General features: G+C 40.8%; 1 protein-coding gene across 1 annotated transcript; it reads left to right on the top strand.

Annotated features, from left to right (window-relative positions):
- On the top strand, window positions 1-24,824 carry LOC119734292 (TATA element modulatory factor-like). Its single transcript, XM_038207711.1, has 17 exons — window positions 1-348; window positions 4,688-5,875; window positions 9,390-9,478; window positions 13,790-13,893; window positions 14,446-14,619; window positions 14,757-14,924; window positions 15,226-15,311; window positions 16,302-16,428; window positions 16,704-16,860; window positions 17,726-17,873; window positions 18,437-18,731; window positions 19,402-19,564; window positions 20,398-20,517; window positions 20,834-20,974; window positions 21,400-21,525; window positions 22,104-22,214; window positions 22,824-24,824. The coding sequence occupies exons 1-17, from the start codon at window positions 123-125 to the stop codon at window positions 22,845-22,847; spliced, it is 3,447 nt and encodes a 1,148-aa protein (XP_038063639.1). The 5' UTR covers window positions 1-122; the 3' UTR covers window positions 22,848-24,824.
- Window positions 24,825-25,986: the final 1,162 nt, after the last annotated feature.

Genomic DNA, 25,986 nt, shown 5'->3' with positions numbered 1-25,986 from the left:
GAGCTTGTCATATGGATTCGTGTGTACAATATAGATCGTGAAATACGCATTATGTTCGTCGACCAAAAGTAAACAGTGTTTTCCACTCGAAAGAAAACTACAAATGGTGAGAATTTTTCAAAATGAGTTGGTTTGAAACAGGGGGGCTAAGTAGCTTTGCCAAGACAGCCCTATCGAGCGCTCAGAAGTCCATAGATCGGGTGTTGGACATTCAAGGTGATGATGCAGAAACGGCGAACGATGGCGACTCTGGAGGAGGGCGGCAGGGGGGGTCGCGAACATCGACATCGCGGGCTGGCACGTCGACAGATCCCGCCAAGACAACCCGCAACACACGCTCAAAAAATGGTAACTTATGTGTTGTCTATAGTTGCACAAGGAATTGTAACTGTATATTATGTGCTAAGGAAATTATAAACAAAGAAATATGAACATGGTTGAAAGAATTGTTCTTGGGGGGGGGGAGGGGGTTGGGAGAGAGAGGAGGGTTTTCAAAAGTGGGCAGGGCACTTCAAGTTCAAAGAAGAAGGGGGAAAGAATGTTGCATTCTGATGCCACTTTTTCATAAATATTTCATCTCAATGCCAATATGTTGAACAGACAAATTTGGGACTGAGAAACATTTCTAATTTTGTAAGGAAAAACATTAGGGCCTAGGCCTATAGGAAATATTCTTGACTCTCTACAGTACGGGCGCACATGAAAAATCGCGGACAATCCCCGTTCCTGGAGACTGTCCCCGTATTCGGAGACAGCCGGCCCACAGATTTTTTTTTTCAGCAGCGCTGTCTCCCAAATCGGGTACTGTCCCCCGATCGGGGGACAAACCTTTTGAGTCTGGCTGCCTGACTCATTACATGATTTTCACATGGGCTCAATTTAGAGTCAGGAGAACTACTTACTAATACTGCATGTTTGTTTGTGTTGTTTTCCTGTGTTGTATACGTTGCAAGTACATGTACGTGCCGTGTTCCGTGTTCTAGTATATTTTTTTTATCATTGTTTAATCAAAGTTTAATCATTTTTTTAATGATCTTACAGTTTTGGATATTTCTTTTCTGATGCTTGTGTTTTGGTAGCGATCTCTGGTATTGGCAGTGGTAAGTACATGATTGGCTTTAGTATAACATTAACAAATAGTGAAATACATTTCTGGAATTCATTTGGATAAAGAATTTTGCATGGACAATTTTCAGGACTCGATGCGAATGGCTTGGGGTTTTCGGGCCTTATTTCTTTTTTATTTTTAATTCAAGAAATTTCTAGGTGAATGATCAAAGGCTTTAGTTTATTCACGAGTTGGTCATATTAATTTAATATAAAAGTTATTAAAATACCCTAATGTTTTCAACCGCATTAAGGAAAAAAAAGGAAAGTAAGGCCAGTGGCACCACAAAAAAATATTCTGGCAACTTCATAAAATGGAAACTCGATCGAAATATAGCTTCCTGGTGATGGTCATCGCTGGTAGGTGTTCAAGTTGAATAAACTTTTTTTTATTTCTCTCTGAGATTTGTAAAATGTAATAATATATCCTTTGTCACGACTTACCTTTTGTCTTTTCTATTTTAGGACTGCAACCCTTCCTCAGTTCTGGTTCTCCCTTGATGCCAGTAAATTTGACATCAACGTTTAAGCTTCTAGCCAGTGTTTGGTCTTCAGAGAAAATACCCATTTTAATTTGCTGATGAGGACAGTGTCAATTTAAGAATTGAATTTAACTTAAATTTTAAGTGACCAATAATTATTAGCAGTAGTTTTGTAGAATTAAATCCATAAACGGCTCCAAAATGCTTTTAATACAAACTACTTTATCCAAACAATCTTTTACATGAGAAAATATTACATGAGAAGTGGCAGTCATTATATTTGGACATTAACATTATCATAATTTCAAAAGTTAAACAATCCTAGCCTTTCAGTTAAAATCAAGGTAAGAGTAAATACCAAAAAGAAATTTACACAAAAGGTTGAATGACAGGAATTGTATTGATTACAAAGGGCATCACAGCTTTTATATGTTTAAATGTATGAAAAATATATAACTTGTATACAAATCCATATCGTAAATATGATAGACGCTGATGTCATATGAACCGTTTTTTGGCGATTGACATCATGAAATAATGTGGCAGCCAACATAATTGTCATCTGAGCTGAATCCAGGCCGGGGCAGGTAAATCCTCCGAGAGACACTGGTCTGAAGTCGCCAACAGAGATTTCGTAAAGTGATAATGGAAAGAGACATCTAGAAATGCTTTGTTTCCTTGGTTCTATCGGACGATTGGCCAAGGTAGGTATGGAATAAAGTTAGCAGAAAATATTGCCGGGAAGCTGTCGTCCAGCATCTTTCTTTCAATAACAAAAACAACATTCATCTAGTTGCTACTTTTTTCTTTTTTTTCCTTTTTTTTTTCTGACCAAATTTGTTTTAAAAGGTACCAAAAAGTCGTTTATTTCTTGTATTTCCCATATTAAAAAAAAATCCAATCAAATGCCTTCTGCAATCTACTATCTAATCAGCATGATCAGTATGGTTCTTCCTTTCTTCAATCAACGGTCTTCCCAACACGTACCTGAAAAAAATACAGAAAAAAAAACAGTTCAGAAAATGTACCCAAAAAATACATGTAATGGGCCAAAGTAATTTAGAAAAACAAATATGGTTTGGCGGCTTTATACAGCATACGTGGTTAATTATAATCAAAATTAAAACACTTTTACATAAATTCAGTTTACGTACGTCCATGGTCTTACCGGCGCGGCACGATGATCACCCTCTGACTCCATGATGAAAGCCAAAATGTGCATGTACAGTTTGAGTTTTGCTCTTAAAAATGAGAGAAAAGTTGTTAAAACTAATATAATTTACAAACAGTAGCTTTGATCCATCCATCATGATGATGTGGAAGGATCTGCGAGTTGAGGACCGATTTCACTCGCAAACATGCTCGAAAAGTTTAACAAACTCGAGCAATCGTCTGCCATCAATATTGCTTTGCCAAGGTACATGTAGGTATCGTAATTATGGTATCGAATATATAAGCCTATGCCTTACATGTACAATTTTAGTATCGATATATTAGTTGGTTACTTGGTATCGATACTGTCGCTCGAACGGCATCGCATCTTGATCGACTGGTATTCTGAACACAGAGTTGTAATGACTCGAGTCAATGACTCGACTCGAGTCCGACTCGAGTCACATTTTTTGGCGACTCGACTCGACTTGAGTCCCGACGGGTAAATGACTTGACTCGACTCGAGTCACTGCGAGCAAATGACTCGACTCGACTCGAGTCCCTCATCAGAATGACTCGACTCGACTCGAGGAAGGCTAATAAGACTCGAGTCCCAAAATAAAAGCAAAACTTACTTGCGAAAAATATTTGCAATGACTTACGCTGCGCCGTTCGCGTTGCCAGTTTTTGTTCACGTCATGTTAATGTTCGCGAATAATGTACGTTTATATACAGCGGCAGTCTGTTTCCTTCCTCCATAATGAAACAACAAACATACACTGTGTCGCGGACTCCCACCTTGTGGTTCTATAGCATGTAATGCTAAACCCGGAACCAGACTTAAAACGCATTTCTCAATCCGTGGTTTCATCATTGGTTTCGGGCGATTTTGAAGTTCTTGGTGGAACGCTGGCTAAATTCATGTCCCGATTTCACACACAAAAATGGATACGGACGGGCCCACCTTTAAATAATCAGAAACAGTTTTGTATGCAATTAGGTTTTAACGTTGTCAGCGATCAGCGAACAACAAAATCTAGACCCGAAGCTAAACCAGTTATAAGACCGAAGTTTCACATCTTCTTATCTGTGACGTGAGCTAGCAATGGAAACTGTTGGTTGGGTACCATACAGCATACTTTATGTCTTTGGATTTCCGTAATAGACTGGTGCCTTGTATTCTCTCTCTTGTGTTTGTTGCTTTTTATTGTAATTAAGTGTTCAAATATTTGTGACTCGAATTGACTCGAGCTAAATACTTGACTCGACTCGACTCGACTCGACTCGACCACACTCTGTGACTCGACTCGACTCGACTCGACCTTGTTGACCTAATGACTCGACTCGACTCGAGTCACTTCTTTAAAATGACTCGACTCGACTCGAGTCACAAAAATCAGTGACTCGTTACAACTCTGTCTGAACATAAATCGGTCCGTAGCGCAAAAAGTAGACAGTAAACCAGCGTTAGTTGGACAGTAACTTAGGGGGCCTTTTCACGTAGAATCAATTTTTGACGGTTTCAGAGACCGCAGAGCACCCCCTGAGGCCGCATAGCTTTTTGTGAAATTTTTTTTGTCCCCGAATGGGGAGACATTACCTCGATCGAGGGACAGAATTTGTCCGCGAATATGGGGACTTCCGCGGATCGGGGGACATTCCGCGATTTTTCACGTGCGCCCGTACTGCTCTAGGCCTATAGACTTTGTACACAACTGCTGAACATGCTGCAATGGTCTATTGTAAGGCATAAACATTGAAAAAATTGTCTAGATACCCAACAAAATGCCCCGATAATTTACCCCCGGGATTGTAGGGTACATCTGCTGTCTACATCATGATTGTAATTGTATGCATTTTATTCACACTGAAACTATTTTGTACATGAAAACGTTCAATGGATCAAACAATTTTCATTCCTTGTCTTTTGAACTCTGCTGGTTCAGATACTTTGTCGCCATCATCATCAAAATCCAACATCAACAGTGACGACAGCTTCTTCAGCGCTTTCTTGAATGATCCCACCCCATCCAAGCCATCCCCTACCAGGACCAAGACAAACAGAACACCAGGCAGGGTGGCAGCAGTGGACTCGCCTACCAAGACATCCCAGAGGCAGAAACCGGATGAGGATGTGAAAATGCTTGAGAAACAAGAGGCATGCAAGAACGACGACAGAGAAGTGGAGAAACAACTACATGTAGGACGAAAAATTTTGTCTGAGGACGTTTCCGTTAGCCTGGTTCCTTGTGAGACAGATGCAACAGTGCAAGGGGAGGAGACCAGATCCCCAACAGACCTTGTTGATGAGAAACTGAAGGAGCAGGAGTCTGCGGATTTCTCTAACCAGTCGCTGAATCCTTTGGAAATCTCCATCACAGATGCAGGATCCATGACGGGTTCCACGTCTTCGTTCGTACCAATTTCCAAGGAGGATGTTGAGGACTGCCAGCAGGCTTCTATTTCCCCGCACTCTGTTGATGACCTCATGAGCATTTCACAGGTCGGACTTTGCCGGGACTCTGACAGTCAGGAACCAGACAAGAAGGAACCCAGCGATGAACCGGAGACGGAAGCCAAAAAAGACTTTGCTGTCAAGACCCGAGACGGTTCGCCCACGGATGCCAAATCAGAACACTCGGTGGAAACGAACCCAGAGAGTCACGCCACGTCCAGCAGCAGCAGCGATTTCGTCATCATCAACGAGAGTGCCGGCAGCGAGCAGTCATCACTCAGCAACTACGACACTAGGGAATCTCCGGATAATCAATCCCCAAAGCATTTCTCGTCCTCCTCCAACGGGAAGAGAAGCCCGGACAGTGATTTCAGCATCATCTCTGAGGGACGGTTTCATGATGTGTCAGACAGCAGCCATCAAATCCCTTCCCTTTTGGATGCTTTGCACCATCGTCGGGACTCTGCTACTTACTCGGCTGATGTCGAATCAGAGGACCAAGACGAGAGGGAAGTGTCAGCTTTCGACACGTCCTTTAAGTCACTGGGAGGGAGCGACGAGTTTCGAGAGGGAAGCAGAACCCCAACTCAAGAGGAGAGGCAAAACTTGGATCTGACAGTGGCTAAAGAGGAAGAACATCATGATGAGAACACACCAAGACTCTTGGCTGTCAAGAAGGGTATGTATACAGGAGAATGGTAACATTCCAAGAAGTTTCTGATTTGGAAGTTGTCAAATAAGTTTTCTTCCAAAGGGCAAACCCATAGCTCGGGATGGCAGTAGAAAATTTACATAGTAAGACATGCAATTTACCATAGTTGGAGGAACGTCCGGCTTTCTTTGAATAACTCGGACATTACCGTCACAAGCAGGACCTATGCAACCACAGAATACCCCCAAGTTCCAGAGTATATTTTTATAAAAACATTTTCCCACATATATTGTAAATTCTCCTCAAAAAGTCTGGGGGAAAATACAATAAATGCATGTTTTTCAGCATAATTTAGCACTTATGTGGTTCTGAACTATTCCTTCCAAATTGCCAAGGTCAGTTTTTGTACATTTTCCAAGAGTATTTTTCCCAGATTAAGGTGTGAATGACCTTGACCTTTTTCTTTAATATAGGCCTAAACCTTTCTCTATGCACAACAGACTCTACAAGATGTTTGCAAATTGTGTATGTGCATTTTAAGTGTGCGTTATATTCCATACTGAAAGGTACAGTGGTTTAACTTGTATTGTGTACCTGTTTGTGAACAACCATTTTTATGCCCCGCGGCGAAGCCGAAGGGGCATACTGTTTCCGCCTTGTCCTTCCGTGGGTGGGTGGGTGGGTGGGTGGGTGTGTGTGTGGGTGAGCTTGTCTTACATACGCAGTGTGGACTTCCGAACAAAAGACGTCCACATAATGTAGGTAGCACCGACGTTGTGTGGACTTGCCCACGTCCACACAGTGTTTCCCCATTTCTGGAAAACAGGTTTAGAGGCATTTTTGGGTTAGGTTTATCTGTAGCAGAATGAAGAGAAACACTAAAGGGAATCATAGAAAAAAAATTGGGTTGAAAGAGTTTTCACAGTTTGAGAAAAATGAGTTTTTTCACTGGTTTTTCTTAACTACACGAAAGCGATGGAAAGTCCACACTAGTCATGTGAAACAAGTGTGGGTGGGTGTGTGGGTGTGTGTGTCCGGACAAATCTTGTCAGCACGATAACTTGAGAAATACTTAACATATGAACTTCAAATTTGGTCTGTGTATTGTTCTTGGTAATCCTAAGAGGCCTATTGCATTTGGGGCCGAAAGGTCAAGGGTCAAGGTCACAGTGGCTGAAACAATAGAAATTTTGTCAGCGCGATAACTTGAGAAATACTTTACATATGAACTTCAAATTTGGTTTGTGGATTGTCCTTGGCAATCCTGAGAAGCCTTTTGCATTTGGGGCCGAAAGGTCAAGGGTCAAGGTCACAGTGGCTGAAACAATAGAAATTTTGTCAGCGCGATAACTTGAGAAATACTTTACATATGAACTTCAAATTTGGTTTGTGGATTGTCCTTGGCAATCCTGAGAAGCCTTTTGCATTTGGGGCCGAAAGGTCAAGGGTCAAGGTCACAGTGGCTAAAACAAAAGAAATTTTGTCAGCGTGATAACTTGAGATATACTTTACATATGAACTTCAAATTTGGTTTGTGGATTGTCCTTGGCAATCCTAAGAAGCCTATTGCATTTGGGGCCGAAAGGTCAAGGGTCAAGGTCACAGTGGCTAAAACAAAAGAAATTTTGTCAGCGCGATAACTTGAGAAATACTTTACATATGAATTTCAAATTTGGTTTGTGTATTGTTCTTGGTAATCCTAAGAAGCCTATTGCATTTGGGGCCGAAAGGTCAAGGTCACAGTGGCTGAAACAAAAGAAATTTTGTCAGCGCGATAACTTGAGAAATACTTTACATATGAACTTCAAATTTGGTTTGTGGATTGTCCTTGGTAATCCTAAGAAGCCTTTTGCATTTGGGGCCAAAAGGTCAAGGGTCAAGGTCACAGTGGCTAAAACAATAGAAATCTTGTATTTATTCTGAGATCATAGGGATCAGGGATTAATTCATATAAAACCTACAGAAGACACTAATGCTGTCAATTAATGAACGTTCCATGTGACCAAGGTACATGTAAGTTGATGTTAAAAGAGTGGTGTTGTGTCATGGGAACAGTCACGGTTGCGGGCATTTGTGTTTGTAAACACACCTGACTTGTTTAATAGAGATTTTGCATAATTGAACAACATGTTGAAAGGAATTTTTTTTTTTTTTTAACTGAGGACCTGTAGGCTGTATAATTACAGGTGAATGGGCAATGTGCATTTGGCCATGTCACTGTCAGCCTGAATTTTCAGAGTCCTCCAAAGTTCTTTTGTCCACCTTGTATAGATGCTCAGTAGACCATGAAAGGTGATACTGTAAGTACATATTGCAAATAAACAGTGGGTGGGGAGTGGGGATTTCAGTACATTCTGTGCTCAGAGACAGCCCCATGTACAATTGGTATTGTCATGTAGTACACAAATGTAATCATGCATGATGGTTTCGAACATGCACTCCAACCAATTATAGGCATAATTTCAAGGGCACTTAGGATAATTTAACAAGAAAATCCTTGCTCACAGTGAGGATAGGACTGGTACCAAATACCCTGTGAAAGTATTCCGCCTGAAATGGTATCTTTTGGAAGAAAAGAATAAATTGAAGGTGGTTTAAATATAGGCACACTTTTTATGTGCTTTTTTTTTTAAGCAAGGGAATCCAGTTACGAGACCTGAAAAAGACCTGAAAAAGTGTGCAAATGTTTTCTCTGTTTTCTCAAAATGTATAGTTGCCAATGATTTTGAGCTAAAACGTTCATCTGTTAGTTGTTGTGTACCCTACTTAAGATTTTTAGCACGGAATCCATGCATGCGAAATGCCACTGTGTTCAGAAATGCCAACTGTACAATGTACATGTATACGTGTGAAAACGTACAGCTTTCTACTTCTGAATTCAGAAGTAGACCAGATTTTTCTTTTTCATATAAGGTTTGAGATAAACACTTTATACAACATTAAGAAAGGGTGAAAAGGCATATGAAATGTTGTTCTCTCCCAAAGAGGGAAAATAAAACAATTTTTTTTACCACAGATCTGACAAAAGCAAGGATTGATCAGGCTTGATGAACATCTAAAGAACATTGGGGTTTTTTCTAATGAAATAATATGTGATAAGTGGTATGGTTGGAACCTGTTTCCTGGTCAAATTGGTTTTAATAATTTTGGATTGAGCAATTGGAGATGCAATGTACTTGATGATTTAATCATAGGAAAGTCCGGTTGGACATGATGAATATGTTTTTTTTTTAAATCACAAATAACTTCATTTGTCTGAGTAATCTGAAGTAAGCCTGATAAACATAAATTGCAGAAAAGAGGTCACCGAGGATTGTTTTTTTCTTTCTTTCTTTTTTTTTTTTTTAGGGGTTCTTGGGGGGGGGGGGAAGAATATTTTTGTCAATATTTTTGCTAGAGTAACCTGAAGCTAGTTGGATCTACAAAAGTGCAAAAACGTCACCCTGGATTTTTTTTTGGGGGGGGTCATTTTTTTTGTCTTTTTCTTTCCTACATGTGCATTGTACCAAGTATAACTTTTGTCGATATTTTCCCCCTACAGCAACAGCTGACTCAACAAACACAAATCCAGCTGGCACGGACAACCCGGAGCAGTCCCAGAATCCTTTGCAAACAGAAACATTACTCAAGGTGCGTGTCTAGAATATTGATTGTGTTGCCTGTAAATTTCATGCAGAAAAGAATTTTACACATTTGAACCCTGGACTATCACCTGTTGTTTGTGCCGTATGTTTTGGATTGATTATTTCCTATTTTATTCAAGGAGGGACAAAAGTCGACTTGTGTGTAGCTTTTAGTGTTGTTTTGATCCAGGTGCATAACAATGTTTTGGACAAATTCCAAGGTAGATTTTCTGTCTGCCTGCATCTCCCCTGTCTTCAAGTTTTTGAGTCAAAAATGAAGATTCCAGTTCATAAATTAAAAGAATGAACAGCCCAATGCATGTATTTGTTTAAGCTGTGTTTGATATGTTGCTTTGAATTAACCCTAACGTACCTGAATCCATCAAAATCCATACTCATATTTGGAGTGTTTTGGCGGATTCAGGTTACCTCCATATTGAAAACGGGGATTTTGATGGATTCAGGATTGTAAGCCTAGCGGTACTGCAGCATTTTGATGGATTCAGGATACCTCCATACTGAGCCGCCACCAACACCAAAATTTGTGTGCATGACACAATAAATTTTGGCGAATTCAGGATTCTTTCTACTTAACCCCAACCTTCCAAACTCCATCCAAATCCATCCTCCGATTGGGGGGATTTTGGCAGATACATGTAAGCCATGAGTACCAAGTCCATCAAAATCCACCAATAGCAGTGGTGGATTTGTGGTGGATTGGATTTCAAAAGATTTGGTCCTGAAGCATTATGTGAGGCAGAGTGAGTGATGGATTTTGACAGACGTGGTCTTCTAATTAGTAAAACTCAATAGGAGTTAGGGTTAATGCCATGAAAGCGAACAGAGCTGCATTTGTACCGGTACAAAGTAACATGTATGCGTTCTCTTTCGTATGCACATTGTAACAGCTGTTTTTTCTCAAATGTACTTGTACATGTACATGTAGTAGACTCAGGTAAAAAAAATATTGCTGCTTCCGGTTTCCCTACCTACCCGATTCTGACAGCCCTAACCCTAATTTTTCTATTGGAAAAATGAGAAAATAACACCCAAAACCCTCAATTTCTACCTTTTACCCTTGACTACACGCAGACGCGTCCATATGATCGTACACAAACAAATTGCAAAAAAAAAACATTCTCGACCTACCTACCCTATTTTCAAATGCCATGTAATCGTAAGCAGAATTTCTTCTTCTTTTTGGCCTCTCACAAAAAGCAATTTGTACAAAAAGCCCAAACTGTTCATAAAGGCTTTGAATGGAATTTTGTACATATACATGTACATCAATTTTGTACATGTAAATGCATGGTATTTGATATTTTATATAATCAATAACTTTTAAAAAAAAGTTTTACGACATTCACATACTGTAGTTTAGAGAGACAACCACAGATGGCTTGCATCTCATTCAAAATGTAAGAATAATAACGAGTTGCATAAATCAGCATGAAGATGAAAATATATACAGGTATTGGCAAAACAGCTGTGTCCTGTTCCGGGAGGGTGTTTGTTTGGTAAAATGGTGTTTTTTAATTGGATCTTTTAGATGGTTGTTTTGATCGATAACGGTAATTGGTTTTTCTCTGCAAAACGAAAGAGAGTGTGGCGCTGATGAAACGACTGACAAGGTTTTAAAAATACAGTTGTGTGGATCAAAATTGTTTTTCTGCTCTTCAGATTATACATAAAAACAATGGTATACAAATATTGAGTGGCTCAGCGTGGAATGGGAGGAATATTATCGCAAGGTAAAATCTGGACTTTTCCATTTCACGAGGCGAAGCCGAGTGAACTGGAAAAGTCCAGATTTTACCGAGCGATAATATTCCTCCCATTTCACAATTTAAAGCCACTCAATATTTGTTTTATATAACTGACATATAGATCCTTGTCATTTGATATATTTGAACTTTTTTTCAACACAAAACTGGAGGAAAATGTATTTGTCTCTTCCAAACCAAAAATGTTTGAACCCAACGCTGTAGCGCTGGCTCTTTGGAACAATACGCGCTACGCGCAACGCTGAACGCGCACACCAGCATGCATTTGCACACAAATACCGCGTCATGATCCTAACTGTTGAATAGTATTTCCCATTCCCCATGGGCGGATAGTACTTTTTGAGCCGCGGCATGAATGGAAGCAATAACGAATGCCACGTGATGTGAGTTTCACCAATCAAATGACAAGGATCTGTATGTCGGTTATATAATGATAACCAATGTGTTACTTTCCTATTTTGTTTGGTTAAAGGCGGAGTAGGCCATTTGTCATTTGTGCATTTTTTTGAAGGAGCAAAAGTGCTGAAAATCTAAAGACAGGTGCTTTTTACAACAAACCTTATGTTTTAACTCCGAATGCTGTATATTCCGAGAAAACAATATTCTAGGATCTCGATTTAAATTCAAAAGTTGCAGAGTCATATTTTGAATTGCTCCCGAAATCAGCATCCTTGACAGTTCTTGTGCCACCAATTGCAGCTACGCCATGTCATGCACTGAACCAATTAATAATATCAACCTCGGGCGTGCGTGCGTCGTGTTAGTTGTATTAACGCTTGCAGATTCGCCTAATTACAAACCAACTACTAATGGAAATTTCCAAAAACGTGTCACTTGACACATCTTTGGAAATGATCTTCTTTGATTGCTTTCGTCAAAATGACAGCTTGCCAGAAGGAATAGTTTCACAGGGAGTTTAGTGTCGTTAATCCTAACCCTCTAGGCGATTTTGGCTAGGAACCATCCTCAATCCTCCAAAATCCTCCAATTGCCGCCATGTAAAATTTGGATTCAGCCTCAATTCTCCAAAATCATCCATTATTTCTTGAATTTGTTAAGTGGAGGGTTGACCATTGCCGTCCTTCAAAATCCTCCCAACAATCATGACAATTGACCTATCATGTTAGAACCGCGTCAACGCAGCTTGTGAAATGTTGTCCAATTACCTTAAGTACATGATATACAAACGGACGCGGAACACGCAAAACATGAGATAAACAAAACCTGGTGTACAAAAACTCCATAAGGTTGTCTAAGGGGCATGGCTAACTCGCAAACGGGGATAGGTCAATACTGTGAATGCGTTGAGGCAGTGCCGATGACATTCAGAAGCAGTGCGGATAATATCGTGCATTATGCACGGCTCAATAATGCATGACTGAACATAAATAATGCTGGGTACAGCCTACAAACTCGACACAATGCATCCTCCGTAATCAACAGACACTTTTTTGCCATTCAGCCTTAATCCTTCCAAATCCTCCAAAACTGCCTGGAGGATTTTGGAGGATTGAGGAGGGTTAGGGTTAATACACATGGTATCTTTAAAACAAGTGCATGTAACTTTTTCAACAAGGCCAAAAAAAAATAGTTCTGCTTCCGATTACAAGGCATTCGAAAATAGGGTAGGTACAATGTAGGTAGGTAGGGAATTTTTTTTTTTTGCCAATTTTTTTGTGTACGATCACATGGAGGCGTCTGCGTGCAGTCAAGGGTAAAAGGTACAAATTGATGGTTTTGGGTGTTTTTTTTCTCTCATTTTCCCATAAAAAAATGAGGGTAGGGGCTCTCAGAATAGGGTAGGTAGGGAAACTGGAAGCAGAACTATTTTTTTTTTTGGCCCAATGATTTGGACGGTTACTTTTTGGATGACTGCAAATTGCCCACCAAATCGTTGATGCATCAATACAGAAGGGGTAATGACATTTCACTCTTTGAGTGTATGAAATGTGTGTATGGCCATGTTTTGCCAACCTGTACCAAAACAGGAGAACTACATGTACAGACGCACAAATTAAATACATATCGTCTATTTTTAGATTTTCATGTAATTGTTCCTGCATTTGTTTTGTTCAATTAATACAATTTTGTCAGTGTTGAAAGATTATAATTTGTTTCTGTGTGGGTTTTACGTTTTAAGTTTAAAATTTTTGGAAAAGTGAGTTGTTTTGCTTTATTTTTAATAATATAGCATTGCAGATTGTATGGGTTTTTCATATATGTTTCAGTTGTTAAAGAATGCCGACTATTGAACCGTGTTGTGTTGAATTTTGGAAGATTGAGAATAGTACCTTGTCAAATGTCGAAGGGCAACACATGTATTAAGGGTAAGTAGTTTCCATAGTGAAAATCAAGTGAAAAAACAACAGTCTAGATTTCATATTCAGGAAAATCCAACTTTTTCAGGAAATTCAGCATGCATTGGTCAGGAGTCTCACTCACAATACGGACGAAGTTCAGTATTTGAGCCACATTTATAGGGCTAGACCAGAAAAGCCTAGTTTTGTTTTGAACATCTTAACCTTTCCTTTCAGAAACTGGCTGACATGGCTCAGGTCCTGCAGGCCAGGGAGGCTCAAACCCTGACACTCAGCAACAAGAATGCTGACCTACAAGAAGCTGTCAACATCTTGAAGAGGTATGAAGAGCCCCCTCTTTAGTTTGACACTGGCAAAGTTGCAACCCCCTTCCCCCTCCCCCCCCCCCCCAAAAAAAATAAATATGGAAAATTGACATTTGGACTTGCTCCCAAAATGAGAATGACCCCGCCCCCCTCAACCCCCCCCCCCCCCCCCCCCCCCAAAGTTAAACAATTAAACATTGTGAAATTGAGCATGAAAAAAAGGGCTTTCTATGTTGCACGGTACTTGTGTGTGAGATTGTACATGCAGGTCATTAAGATCTTGGAAAAATGTTGCAGTACAGAAGAGTTGAGCATTTTGATGACTTGGACAGTGTGAAATTACTTAACAACTCAAGTCGCAGAAAATGTTATACCAATGAGAATAACTTGACCAGTTTGGGGTTACGACTGTCAAAATGCACCTTGGCCGCATCTTAAATTGCTTTGAACAATTGTTAATTTGACAAATTTCACTCCCCAAGATTTGGTTTTGGACAGAAAAGGATAAGCTGATTTGGATATCCGTGTTCATCATGACTTATTTCTGTTTCCCCGTTTTTCCCTCAGTCAACTGCAGCAATCAGAGGAAGCAAGAGAGACCGAAATGACCGACCTGAACCAACTGACGGAGGAGTTCACTCAGCGCATCTCTTCCATGGAGAAGAAGCTACAGGTCTCGCAGAAAGAACGAGACAATCTGAAGAAAGACGTCCAGAAACTCAACAAGGAAATAGCCAGCAGGTCAGCAGAGGAAGATCAGTTTACGGCTATGGCTGGCAGTAGCACATTTGTGTATGGGAAATGGTATGAGCCACTGTGATAGATGCATTTGTAATTACATCAGTTCATGATTTTTACTTTTTCCATCCATTTTCCAGAGATGGCAACAATCAGACAGAAGGCATCTTGAAGGAGAAAGACGAGACGATACGAGACCTGATGGCCGAGGGTGAGAAACTCTCCAAACAGCAGCTGCAAAACTCCAACATCATCAAGAAACTACGCAGCAAGGAGAAAGACAACGAGACACTGATCCAGACACAGAAGTACGTAGATTTGGCCAAGATGTTGGGCTGCACTAAGTTGTGGCATTAAGGAGACCCAATCTTTGAACTCCTCCATAAAAATTAATAAAATTAGAAAGCCTAATGTTTTTATCCTTAAGTTGGACCTTTCTCTTGTTTTTGCCTTTGAGAAACATCCTGCTTAGGATCAAAACAATAGGGCCCCTAATTTTGTTGATTTGTATATTTCAGGTCAATTCAGTCAGTAAGCAGTTTGCAGCAGTTATTTTCACTTTCATCCTCTCTCAAAAATGTAACTTTTTTGTTTCTTTTATTTTGGCAGAGAGCAACTGGATGAAGCCACAACGAGAGTGAGTCACCTTGAAGAGGTATTGGACGGCAAGGAAGAGCTGGAGAAACAACAAAAAGGTGAGCTTGAACACTGACTGGCATTCCTGGTTGCTTTCACCTACTTCACATACTCACAGATAAACTCGGAGCAAGTTCACTTACAGACAACCGGGTGACGATTCCTTGATGTGTCATTAAACTTATGGCTTCACACTAATAGCAATTTTCAAACATCTCTCATTGAAAGATGGTGAAACGTCATAATGAAACTTCTTGGTCCAGGCATCTTGCTTTTTTTGGTACTCTTACTCATATTCGTATTCATGGAACAAAATGTTTTCTATTTGTACTCGTACTCATGGCAAAGTACTCGTACTCATACTCACACTCATGGCAAAGTATTCGTACTCATACTTGTACACATGGAAAAGTACTTTTATTGCACTCATGGCAAAGTACTTGTACTCAGGCTCATGGCAAAGTACTCATACTCATACTCATAACAAAGTACTCGTACTCGTACTCATACTCATACTCATGGCAAAGTACTGATACTCATACTCGTAATCATAACAAGGTACTCGTACTCATACTCGTACTTATGGCAAAGTACTCGTACTCATACTCATGGCAGAGTACTCATACAGCAAAGTACTCGTACTCATAGTACTAATACTTATGGCAAAGTACTCGTACTCATACTTGTACTCATGGCAAAGTGATTGTACTCTTACTCATGGCAAAGTACTCATAATCAGGCTCATGGCAAAGTATTCATGCTCATACTCATACTCAACAAAGTACTCGTACTCATACTCATGGTAAAGTACTCGTACTCATACTTGTACTCATGGCAAAGTACTCGAACTCAGGCTTATGGCAAAGTACTTATACTCATAAAGTACTCGTACTCATACTCATGGCAAAGTACTCGTACTTATACTCATTGAAATTACTCAACTACAACACTACGAGGAACCTTTTTAGGCTGGCCCCAAAAAATTGACTAGACTAGTCCAACCAGCACGGGTTCATGCAAAAATCAAACTTACTCGTTGCTTTTGGCAGATATCATCAAGAAGATGAACAGCGTGGTGGAGCGTCAGGAGAAAGAGATCAGCAACCTGCGCACTGAGCTGGAGGACTCCAAGGAGAAGACACGAAGCACCCAGGCAGCGCTGGACGCTTCTTACAAGTAAGTCAGCATTTCTGACCATCAATGGCTCAATTACTGGCTAAAAATTGTTTAGGAGAAGTTTATATTTGACACTGTGTCAACAAAGAGACAGTTTACCCTGGTCGCAAAGAAATTGCGGAGCGTGCTGTAAGGATGCTGCAGGGAAGGAATAAGCCCTCATTACGACCTCTGCCCAGTTCTATCTCATTTTGCCAGAACGCCTCACATTGGATCGGCTGTTCTTTCCAGCATTTCTTCCATTTCTAAAAAGCTCATTGTCCCATACGTTGCAGAGACCTGGCCGAGTTGCACAAGAACATTGCCACCAAAGACAGTCAGGTCCAGGAGACCCAGCTGAGTGCTGAGATGAACGCTAAGGAGGAGCTGAGATTAGCCCTGGAGCGCAGCCAGCAAGAAGCAAGAAGGGATCACGAGTCACTGCTGCTGCAGGTAAGGTCTGCATGCCTCGTGGAGTAGATTAAGTCCAACTTGTGTTGTCAATCTTACTTATTTCTGGTAATGAAACTACCCATGGCATTATAGCTCAAAAGGCTGAAGAAAACTGTTGAGTGAAAACAATGATTTTATTTGATTCAGTTTACAGGTAGGCATAAAATCCTATGTAAATTACATTGGTGAAAACCCATGGAATCAGGTAGGGATTGGAACCCCAATCCACATGTCGGCCTTGTAGATTGCTGAAGTGGAAGGCGAGAAAAATGAGTTACATGTCTCATGACTCAGACTCAAGTTCACTTTGAGTTGTATACCTCATGAAGCAGACTGACTTGAGTTGTATGCCTTGTGACTCAGACTCAAGACCAGCTCGAGTTGCATGCCTCATGACTCAGACTCTAGTTCACTTTGAGTTGTATACCTCATGAAGCAGACTGACTTGAGTTGTATGCCTTGTGACTCAGACTCAAGGCCAGCTCAAGTTGCATGTCTAGTGACTCAGACTCGGTTCACTTTGTTTTGTGTACCTCATGAAGCAGACTTAAGTCTGACTTGAGTTGTATGCCTTGTGACTCAGACTCAAGGCCAGCTCAAGTTGCATGCCTAGTGACTCAGACTTGAGTCTAATTTATGTTGTATGACTCGCAGATTGGAGTCCATCTTGAGTTGTATGCCTCGTGACTCAGACTCCAGTCCAAATTTTCTCCAAAGTATTAGCAATGTTCTGCAGTATTTGTCTGCACCATCAAAATAATTTCAACAGCACAGTTCACAACATCTCTGGTATATTGTGGTACAAGAGATTATTTTAAAACTATTATTTCTAAAGGGTCACTTGGTATCTTTCTTCTTCTCCTAGGTGAGTGATCTTCAGATGTCTATGAGCAGACAGGAGCAGCATCAGGCTCGCAAGGAAGGCCACCTGAGACAGGAGATATCAGACCTGCAGATGAGACTACAGGAAGCGGAGGCACGTAACCAAGAACTCAGCCAAAGCGTCAGTGCAGGTATGAACAAAATGTTGGGTCCAACTCAGCTGGTGTAGTGAACATAACGCTATGCGCTGTGCTTTTGTGCACAGTTATCAGTTCCGCTATCATACTTGGTGTGCATTTATGGGTAGGATGTGAACCAGTTACCCTATTGAAGTAAAGCATGGGTACCTGTTTACCCTTAAAAGAAATCCAACCCCAAAATTCAAATCGCGGAAGTTGCTATTCAGATTGTTCATAAGGTGGGCACAATAACACTGCCACATCGGTGTGTCAAGCAGCAAGATACAGGCGTGTACAGTGCAAGCGTCATCTGTTGCACGTTAAAATGCACATAAACGTGAGATCTGTTTTGGTTTTCCATGTAGTCTGGTTTTCATTGTCTGAGAGGTTTCTAAGTAATTTGTAAAGTTGGTTAAGGGTACCCGATCCCATAATCTGCAACCGATTCCCGACATCAGCGGTTGGGTACTCAGGTACCCGTTTGCGATGTATACCCCATATCATACTTGAGCTGAAAATGTTGGTCTTCAATCTTTCAAAAGCATCTGATGATTACCATTTTTCCCCAAATATAGCCACTCGCCCCTTGCTGCGTCAGATCGAAAACCTGAACACCACCTTCAACGCCCAGTCAGGCAATTGGGAACAGGTAGAGCGCAGCCTGACGGAACGCCTGGCAGAGAGCCAAGCCCAGCTGGCCTCTTCCACCGAGAAGGAGCGCAACGCCACGGAGTGCGCCCTCATTGCCGAGTCCAAGCTGTCCTCACTGGAGTCGCAGCTTGCCCTGCTGCGGCAGGACAAGTCGCGGCTGCAGGCCGGGCTGGAGATGGAACGGGCCAAACTGGAAACCCTGGAGGAAGGAAAGGAGAGGTAGGCGGGGTTTCACATCTATGGGGGGAGGGGGGTGGGGGTGTCAAAAGTTTATATAATAGGTGAAGTTACATGTGTAATTATCTTGACATCTTTCAAGTCATAATTATGTATTTTAATGGACTACGTGCATGAACAGTATACAAATATTGACTGCTTCGAGTGGTGTAGTAAAACAAGCCTCCCGAGGTGATCCATGAAGCATTCTGTTTGTCCCGAGGTGAAGCCAAGGGAAAATACATGTAGACTGCTCCATGAACCACTGAGGGAGGCTATATTTACTACACCACGAAATAAAGCAGTCAGTATTTGTTTAATAACACCTCTCTCACAGATTCTGTTTGATTTTAAGCGATATATTAATAATTTTATCGGTGTTTAGTCAGCGGTTTAAAATCACCCACGTGATGGGCTCTCAACCAGTAGGAATGGGTAAACTGTCTCAGGTATTTATGAATGGTTAAAAAAAATGGGAAAAAAATCTTAGGCCAATATCACAGAGCACAGAATTCTACTAAACACAGAAAATATTTGTTAAGCAAAAAAACAGTTAATATAAATTTATATTATCTCCTGCTAAGTGCAAGAATTTTCTAAACAGTATTTGTTACTTGGTACAATAAATCTAATGTTTGACTTTTTAAAATATCATATATTTTTGGCATTGCAGAGAGATGGTCCACACGGAAGCCCAGATAAGCACGTACACCAAGGCCCTAGAAGAAGCCCAGAGGGAGAAAGCTCACTTGGAGAAACAGCTGGCGGTGGAGAAGATGAGGGTGGAGGCGGAACGGCGCAAGCTGCTGCTGGCTCAGGACGCCTTGAATGAGAAGGTAAGGCTTTGTGGATAGACTGAAGTGGGGGCAATAGTGGGTCCCGCGGGGGTGTGAGGTGAAGGGGGGAGGGTTAAAAATGTAGCAAACTTTCCTTCAAACCCATCCTCCCTGTCAATTAAATACTGGACATAACCCACTTGGGTCACACTTTTGGTCAGGTGGTCGTGGTAGCTCTGCTAAATGTGTTCGCAACCACTGTGAGAAATGTACACAAATCAAAGGTGGGCGGGGCTTATAGCCAAAAGTGGAACGTACCGACCAAGCCCCAGATTAAGGACTGGCCATTTTGTGTACCCAACAACCCTAAACACCCAGAACCCAACAACCCTAGATGCCCAAAACCCAACAACCCTTAACACCCGGAAGCCAACAACCCTAAACACCAGGAACCCAACAACTCTAAACACCCAGAACCCAACAACCCTAAACACCCAGAACCCAACAAGCCTAAACACCCAGAACCCAACAACCCTAAACACCCAGAACCCAACAACCCTAAACACCCAGAACCCAACAACCCTAAACACCCAGAACCCAACAACCCTAAACACCCAGAACCCAACAACCCTAATGTCCAGAACCTAACAACCCTAAACACCCAGAACCTAACAACCCTAAACACCCAGAACCCAACAACCCTAAACACCCAGAACCCAACAACCCTAAACACCCAGAACCCAACAACCCTACACACCCAGAACCCAACAACCCTTAACACCCAGAACCTTAACCAGAGGTAAACTTTTGAGTTGTCCAAAGCTTATTTGTGACTTCAGCCAAGTTTCGGAATAGTGGGTCACTTTTGTAAATCAAACTGTTCTCCTCTACAGGAGCGGAGGTTGATGCAGCAGACGGAGGACAGCAACAGTTCCCACGGCAACCATTCCGGAGCCAGCACCCCTGTAAAGAATCTGCCCAGCACTCCCGGCCCATTCCATACCCCAAGTCAGGTCAGGAACAATGTTTCTGTTACATTGCATACTCTTTTTATCGTATGGTAATACGACTTCATTATACAATTTTGAACTATTTTTAACACAGTTTTTTCTGTCTTTCCATGGTATGGGGAATGCACTCGTATGTTTGTTAAGTTCCCATTATGGTTACATTTATGCACATACCCATGACACATTGCAGATCCTAGCCAAACTTTTTTTTTGGCCAAAACTTATAACTTTACCCTTCTGGAGTCTCATTAAATTTCACTTTAATCTACAGTGACCATTTGTTTAAAGGTAAACTAAAGTTTTAAAACTCTGTATTCAGGTTGATATTTTGGAGCGGACCATGTCCTGGTCCACCTCAGGATCCCTGTATGACAGCATCGCTGGAGGGTCAGCCTCATCCGTCATTGAAGGGTTACAGTCACAGCTCAAACAGAGAGAGGGGGAGATCGTACAACTACAGGTGAGACACAGTCATTACCTCAATCCTTCGGCTTCCGACTATGGCTACCTGCGAATTTGAAGTTTTGATCTAAAGGTTTCGACCTTGTGGGTTTACCAAAACGCGGCTTCATCTGTGGCTTTAGATTCAAGATGTTTTAGACCACTGACTTGAGGGAACTTTGACTCAAAATAATATCAAATTTTTGTTATGGGTTTTAAATTCTTTTAATATCAGGTTAAAGTTTAGAGTAGTTCCACTTCATGTGGATAATGAGGGCCTCTAAATATTTTTTTGGGGGGGGGGGTAAGCCAAGCTGGAGGCAGAATCGTGGTTTGGAAAAGGCCATAGCCTCTGACCGAGTCAAGAGAATGCTGTACTGGTCTACATCAATAAACCATGAAAACAAAGTCAAAGAAATTCTCTTTTAACTGGTTTGTTTTCAGGGAGAGATTGTCCAGCTTGAGCGTACCCGGGCCTCAATGGCAGAGGAGATCGTCAAACTGTCCAACCTGAATGAGACGCTGGATGAACAGGCCACGCTGGTGCCAGAGTATAAGAGGAAACTAATGGTGAGTCTGTCTGCTGGCCTTTATTGATTCTGTGTTCATACAAAATGGATAGTTAACTTTCTGGAAAATTGGGGTGGTCTCAATATCATCACTATTAAAAAGATTCGAATAAAGGTACTGAGTATACTTCTTCAGTCCGATGGCGAAATTTGCACTGAGTATACAGTGTTTATAAAATACGTCATTGAAGGGCAAAACCAAATATTGAATTTACATCATCTCGACGCGAATTCTATCTTATGAATAGTTTGGTTGCAGTACCCGCTGCTGTATTTCAGATTCAAACCAGCCAGCCGATCTCGACAAGCTTTGTGGTTGAGTGGTAAGACGTCTGCACTAGTAAGCAGGAGGTTGTGGGTTCAAGTCCCACCTGAGAGATTTTTGCTCACAATCACTCGGGATGACACATAGTATACAGTGTTTATAAAATGCGTTGGTGATGGTCAAAACCAAATATTAAAATAAAGGCAGCAAAAGCTAATATGGCGGTTATACTGATCATGTTAATCTGTTCAAGTATAAACCAGGCTTAAGGTTGTTGGTTTATTAAATGCTCATGTTATGTTCCTGGCCCACAGGAGACAGAGACTCGCTACAACGCCGTCCTGCAGATGTACGGGGAGAAAGCTGAGGAGGTACAAGAACTGAAGCTGGACCTCCAGGACGTCAAAGAGATGTACAGACAACAGGTGAGAGAAGTCAAGATCAACCCAAAATTATTAAACATCATTTGATCGAAAACATTTTCAGGAGGTTGGGGAAATTGGAGGGTAACATTTTCTAGGGAAGGTAAAAATTGTTAAGGACAAGATTTTCAGAAATTTTTCCATTTTCAAGGTATACAAGAAATTGTTGAAGAATTTAGCTTCAATAAAACCACAAAAAAAAATACAATTTAAGGAAAGCTAGGTAGACTTTTTGAATTTAGCCTGCTGACTGATAACTCCAAAATTGCCAGTTTTCCTTTCTTTACCTGTGTCCTTAACCAGTTCACGCCGGGAATATTTTGACAAGAACGGAACGAGGCGCGGGATTACTTTTCACTCTACCTCAATGCCAGGCGGGTTGAAGCCATCACCCTCGGGCAGCACACTTATATTTCCGGCCTCGCTCGCTGCGAGCGAGGCGCTGACAGATATTTCTGGCCTCGCTCCCTGCGTGTTTATCCGTCATCCGTTCCGAATACCGTAAAACCTTTGCGTGTATTATCCCGCGCGAACTGGTTAATAATACATTTCTCAAATTCATGATCATGAATAACATTATTTGTCTTTTTTTTCTCCCTTTTTCCCTCCTAGATTGAAGATCTCATTAATTCCTGAGCAAAGCAAAGATTAATCTGCCAAACTTGTGGCAACACAAGGCATCGTGCAATCTTGTAAATAATCCTTGTCACCCAAACCCCAGGAAAGTCTGCTGAAATTAACGATGAAAATTCCCAGATGATGTGATGAAAGAATCTGTACATAAAGGCTTCAGATAGATTGGTGTACATGCCATTTGCAATCAGCTGCTTCGAATCTCAATAACAGCAATATGTGACAATCTTACTATCTAATCTATCACTAGTCCGGTCACATGTAACGGAGGATGAACAATAACAAAGGAACACCTTTGTAACAGTTCATATGAATTGCTTGTGACTTGACTTAGGACAAGGACTGTGATGGACTTGTGAGGACTTTTGATGGACAGAACTGCAAACTGGTATCAAGTGAATTTTAAATTACAATATTGTACAAATCTGATTATTATGGAAATCAGCTAATTCAAATCGAAGAAAAATGAAACGGTTAAGTACAAATTTGAGTTGATATTTTGGATTTGTTCTAGAAATTTAGGGGAAAGGTTCATCGCTAAGTTCCAGTTGTAATAAAAATTGGGAATGATGTCAAATTTATAGAGCGCATACTAGTGTAACAGTTAAGAAGAGAATCGAATTGTAAACAAAATAAGAAACGATTTGCTGCAGTTTTATCTGATGAAAATGATTGAATTATCTATGTTCTTTGTGTAATATGTGTGGATGTAGAGGTTTTCCCTTTATTACTGAGGACTTGGAGCAAAGGTTACCTGTGATAACAATTACTCTGAGGACATGAGCGCAAGTCCTCAGTAAGTTTTGTGTACAAACCTTATGGGACCAAGTCCTCAGTTGGTTTTGTGTACAAACCTTATGGGACCAAGCCTCAGTAGGTTTTGTGTACAAACCTTATGGGACCAAGTCCTCAGTTGGTTTTGTGTACAAACCTTATGGGACCAAGCCTCCGTAGGTTTTGTGTACAAAACCTTATGGGACATGTCAAGAAAAAGTTTGTAAATGAAACGCACTGTTCCTCGGTATTATAGTAAAACCATAATTATTATTATTATTTCTTTTTGGTAATGAAACCAAGGATTTCTCAAAAGTGCCCTAGACACTGTAGCTCGCAAGCATGAAGAAACTTGTAGACAGGAGGCATTAGAAGAAATTACAGTTTTAGAGGTGGGAGGAAAACCCCAGAATATTTTGGGGAAAACCCACGGAATCAGACAGGGACTGAAAACCCAATTCACATGTTGGCCCAGGCGGGATTCGAACCCGGGTCACAACGCGGTGAAATGTGAGGAAAGTACCGCTACGCCAACCTATTGTCCGGCTTCAAAGGATTCAAAAATGTGAACAATTAAGGAAATCGGTTGCAGTCTAAATTTGGTTCTCAAAACATAACTTTTTGATTTTTTCAACGGGGATCTATGTCAAACTGTTTTGTGCCTTAAACCCAAGCATGTAAAGTGTCTGTACATACATGTATGTAGTTCCATCTTGTACATTATACACACACCAACAAAGTTTTGTTTGTCAGTATTTAATGAAATATCGTAGTCCTGAAAGGATTTTTTTTTTTTGTTGAATTTTATTTTGGCACTTTTTTAAAAGCGGGATTGATTTAATGATTATATTTTTTCTTTGCTTTTATGTTGGGAAGGGGGGATGGATAAAACAAATGTTTTATTAATTGAAGTGTAAGTTTTGAAATTTATACTTGGTTGACTTTGTGCCAAGTCCTGGTGGGAGAAGAAATTATTCATGTTAAATTATTGAAGAAATTATTTTTGTATTTTGTTTTCTGTACTTATTATTCAGTAACTAAATTGTATTTCCCACCATACTTTGTTGCTGCACAAAGTTTTGTGCACAGAGTGTGTTGTCTGATGTAAAAAACTATATTTTCTTTTAAATTCAAGTTCCCTGCAATTAATGCTTAATAGAAACAATGTAGATATTACAAAAAATAAAATAAAATTATACAAAGACAGTCTGCTTGCCGTGGAGTATATTGGTTTTGTTTAGGTACCAGTCCCTACGAAGTGTCAAAACTAAAACAAATGTGAGGCGTTCTGGCAAAATGAGACGGAACTGGGCACAGGCCGTAGTGGAGAAAAACGAACAAAACTGAACGGGGATTTTCGATTTTCAGACATTTGTATTTGTAATCTTTGATATGTGTACTACACGTTATAAATATAGTATAAAATATGTGGAATAAAACTGTTTTTAAAGAAAAGCAATTGGCATCTTTGAATACAAAACTCGACAGTTTTTCTTTAAAGGGAAAATACAACATTGGCAAACATCGAAAAATAAAACTACCAAGTTGTTACGAAATACCTTACTAGGATGTTGGTAAATGAGAGTCTAAAGCATCCTTCAGAAGCTTCAATTATATCTTTAGATATAGGCCACGATAAGTTACCCTGAATGCCATCCCCACCGTCCTTCACAAGATTCTGTGAAGCTCCAACCTCGTCCCCGTGGGTACGATCTTGCATGTTGTTTCCCATCATGCCTAGCGCGATCGTAGTGTAAGGAACGAGCACGCGCCCCTGGAGTCGAGGCTGGTGAAGCTCGTCAGCCCGCCCAGCGTCCTAGTCCCATGTTGCAGGGCGGGGGTACGAGCGAATTCCATATAAAATCAACCGTGAGAGACCGGAACCTGAAATTTGCTGGAATGGACATGAACAGCGCCCTTGGTGTAATGCGGTTTATGTCCTGGTGTAATGTTGTCTACATTTCAATAGCCTTTTTTTTTTGGAAATTAAGGATGAGAACTTTCAATCCATATTATTTTTCACAAAAATAATATTTGATAACAGGCTGACGAAGGACTGTTGGGAACAGCGAACGGAATATGCATATAGGCCTGATATACAGTGTTAACAAACAAATCCGTAAAAAAATCCTTTTCTTTTTTAAAGACGTCCGTACGATTTTAAAATAGTAGTAGGGGAGTTGAGAATCTGTGCCTGTCCAAATACAAAGAGTAGAAGTCAGGCGCGGAACCCCTGAAAGAGGTTTGACCCCCCCCCCCTCCGCCAACCCCCCCCCCCCCCCCACCCATGTTCTGACGCACACAAAAAATGTACATCTATCACAATTATAATAATAATAAGGTCCACCTGTCCGCAACAATCGAATAT

Source organism: Patiria miniata, unplaced genomic scaffold, assembly GCF_015706575.1.
Source record: "Patiria miniata isolate m_02_andy unplaced genomic scaffold, ASM1570657v1 HiC_scaffold_27, whole genome shotgun sequence".
Lineage (NCBI taxonomy): Eukaryota > Metazoa > Echinodermata > Asteroidea > Valvatida > Asterinidae > Patiria > Patiria miniata.
Note: the sequence above shows the minus strand (reverse complement) of the source record. Positions and strands in the feature narration are given on the sequence as shown.

Excerpts from the sequence above, each read along its gene's own strand:
- LOC119734292 (XM_038207711.1), top strand. The coding sequence starts at position 123 with ATGAGTTGGTTTGAAACAGGGGGGCTAAGTAGCTTTGCCAAGACAGCC. Across the intron at positions 349-4,687 it reads CAACACACGCTCAAAAAATG|ATACTTTGTCGCCATCATCA; the intron begins GTAACTTATGTG and ends CTGCTGGTTCAG. Across the intron at positions 16,861-17,725 it reads ACGAGTCACTGCTGCTGCAG|GTGAGTGATCTTCAGATGTC; the intron begins GTAAGGTCTGCA and ends TTCTTCTCCTAG.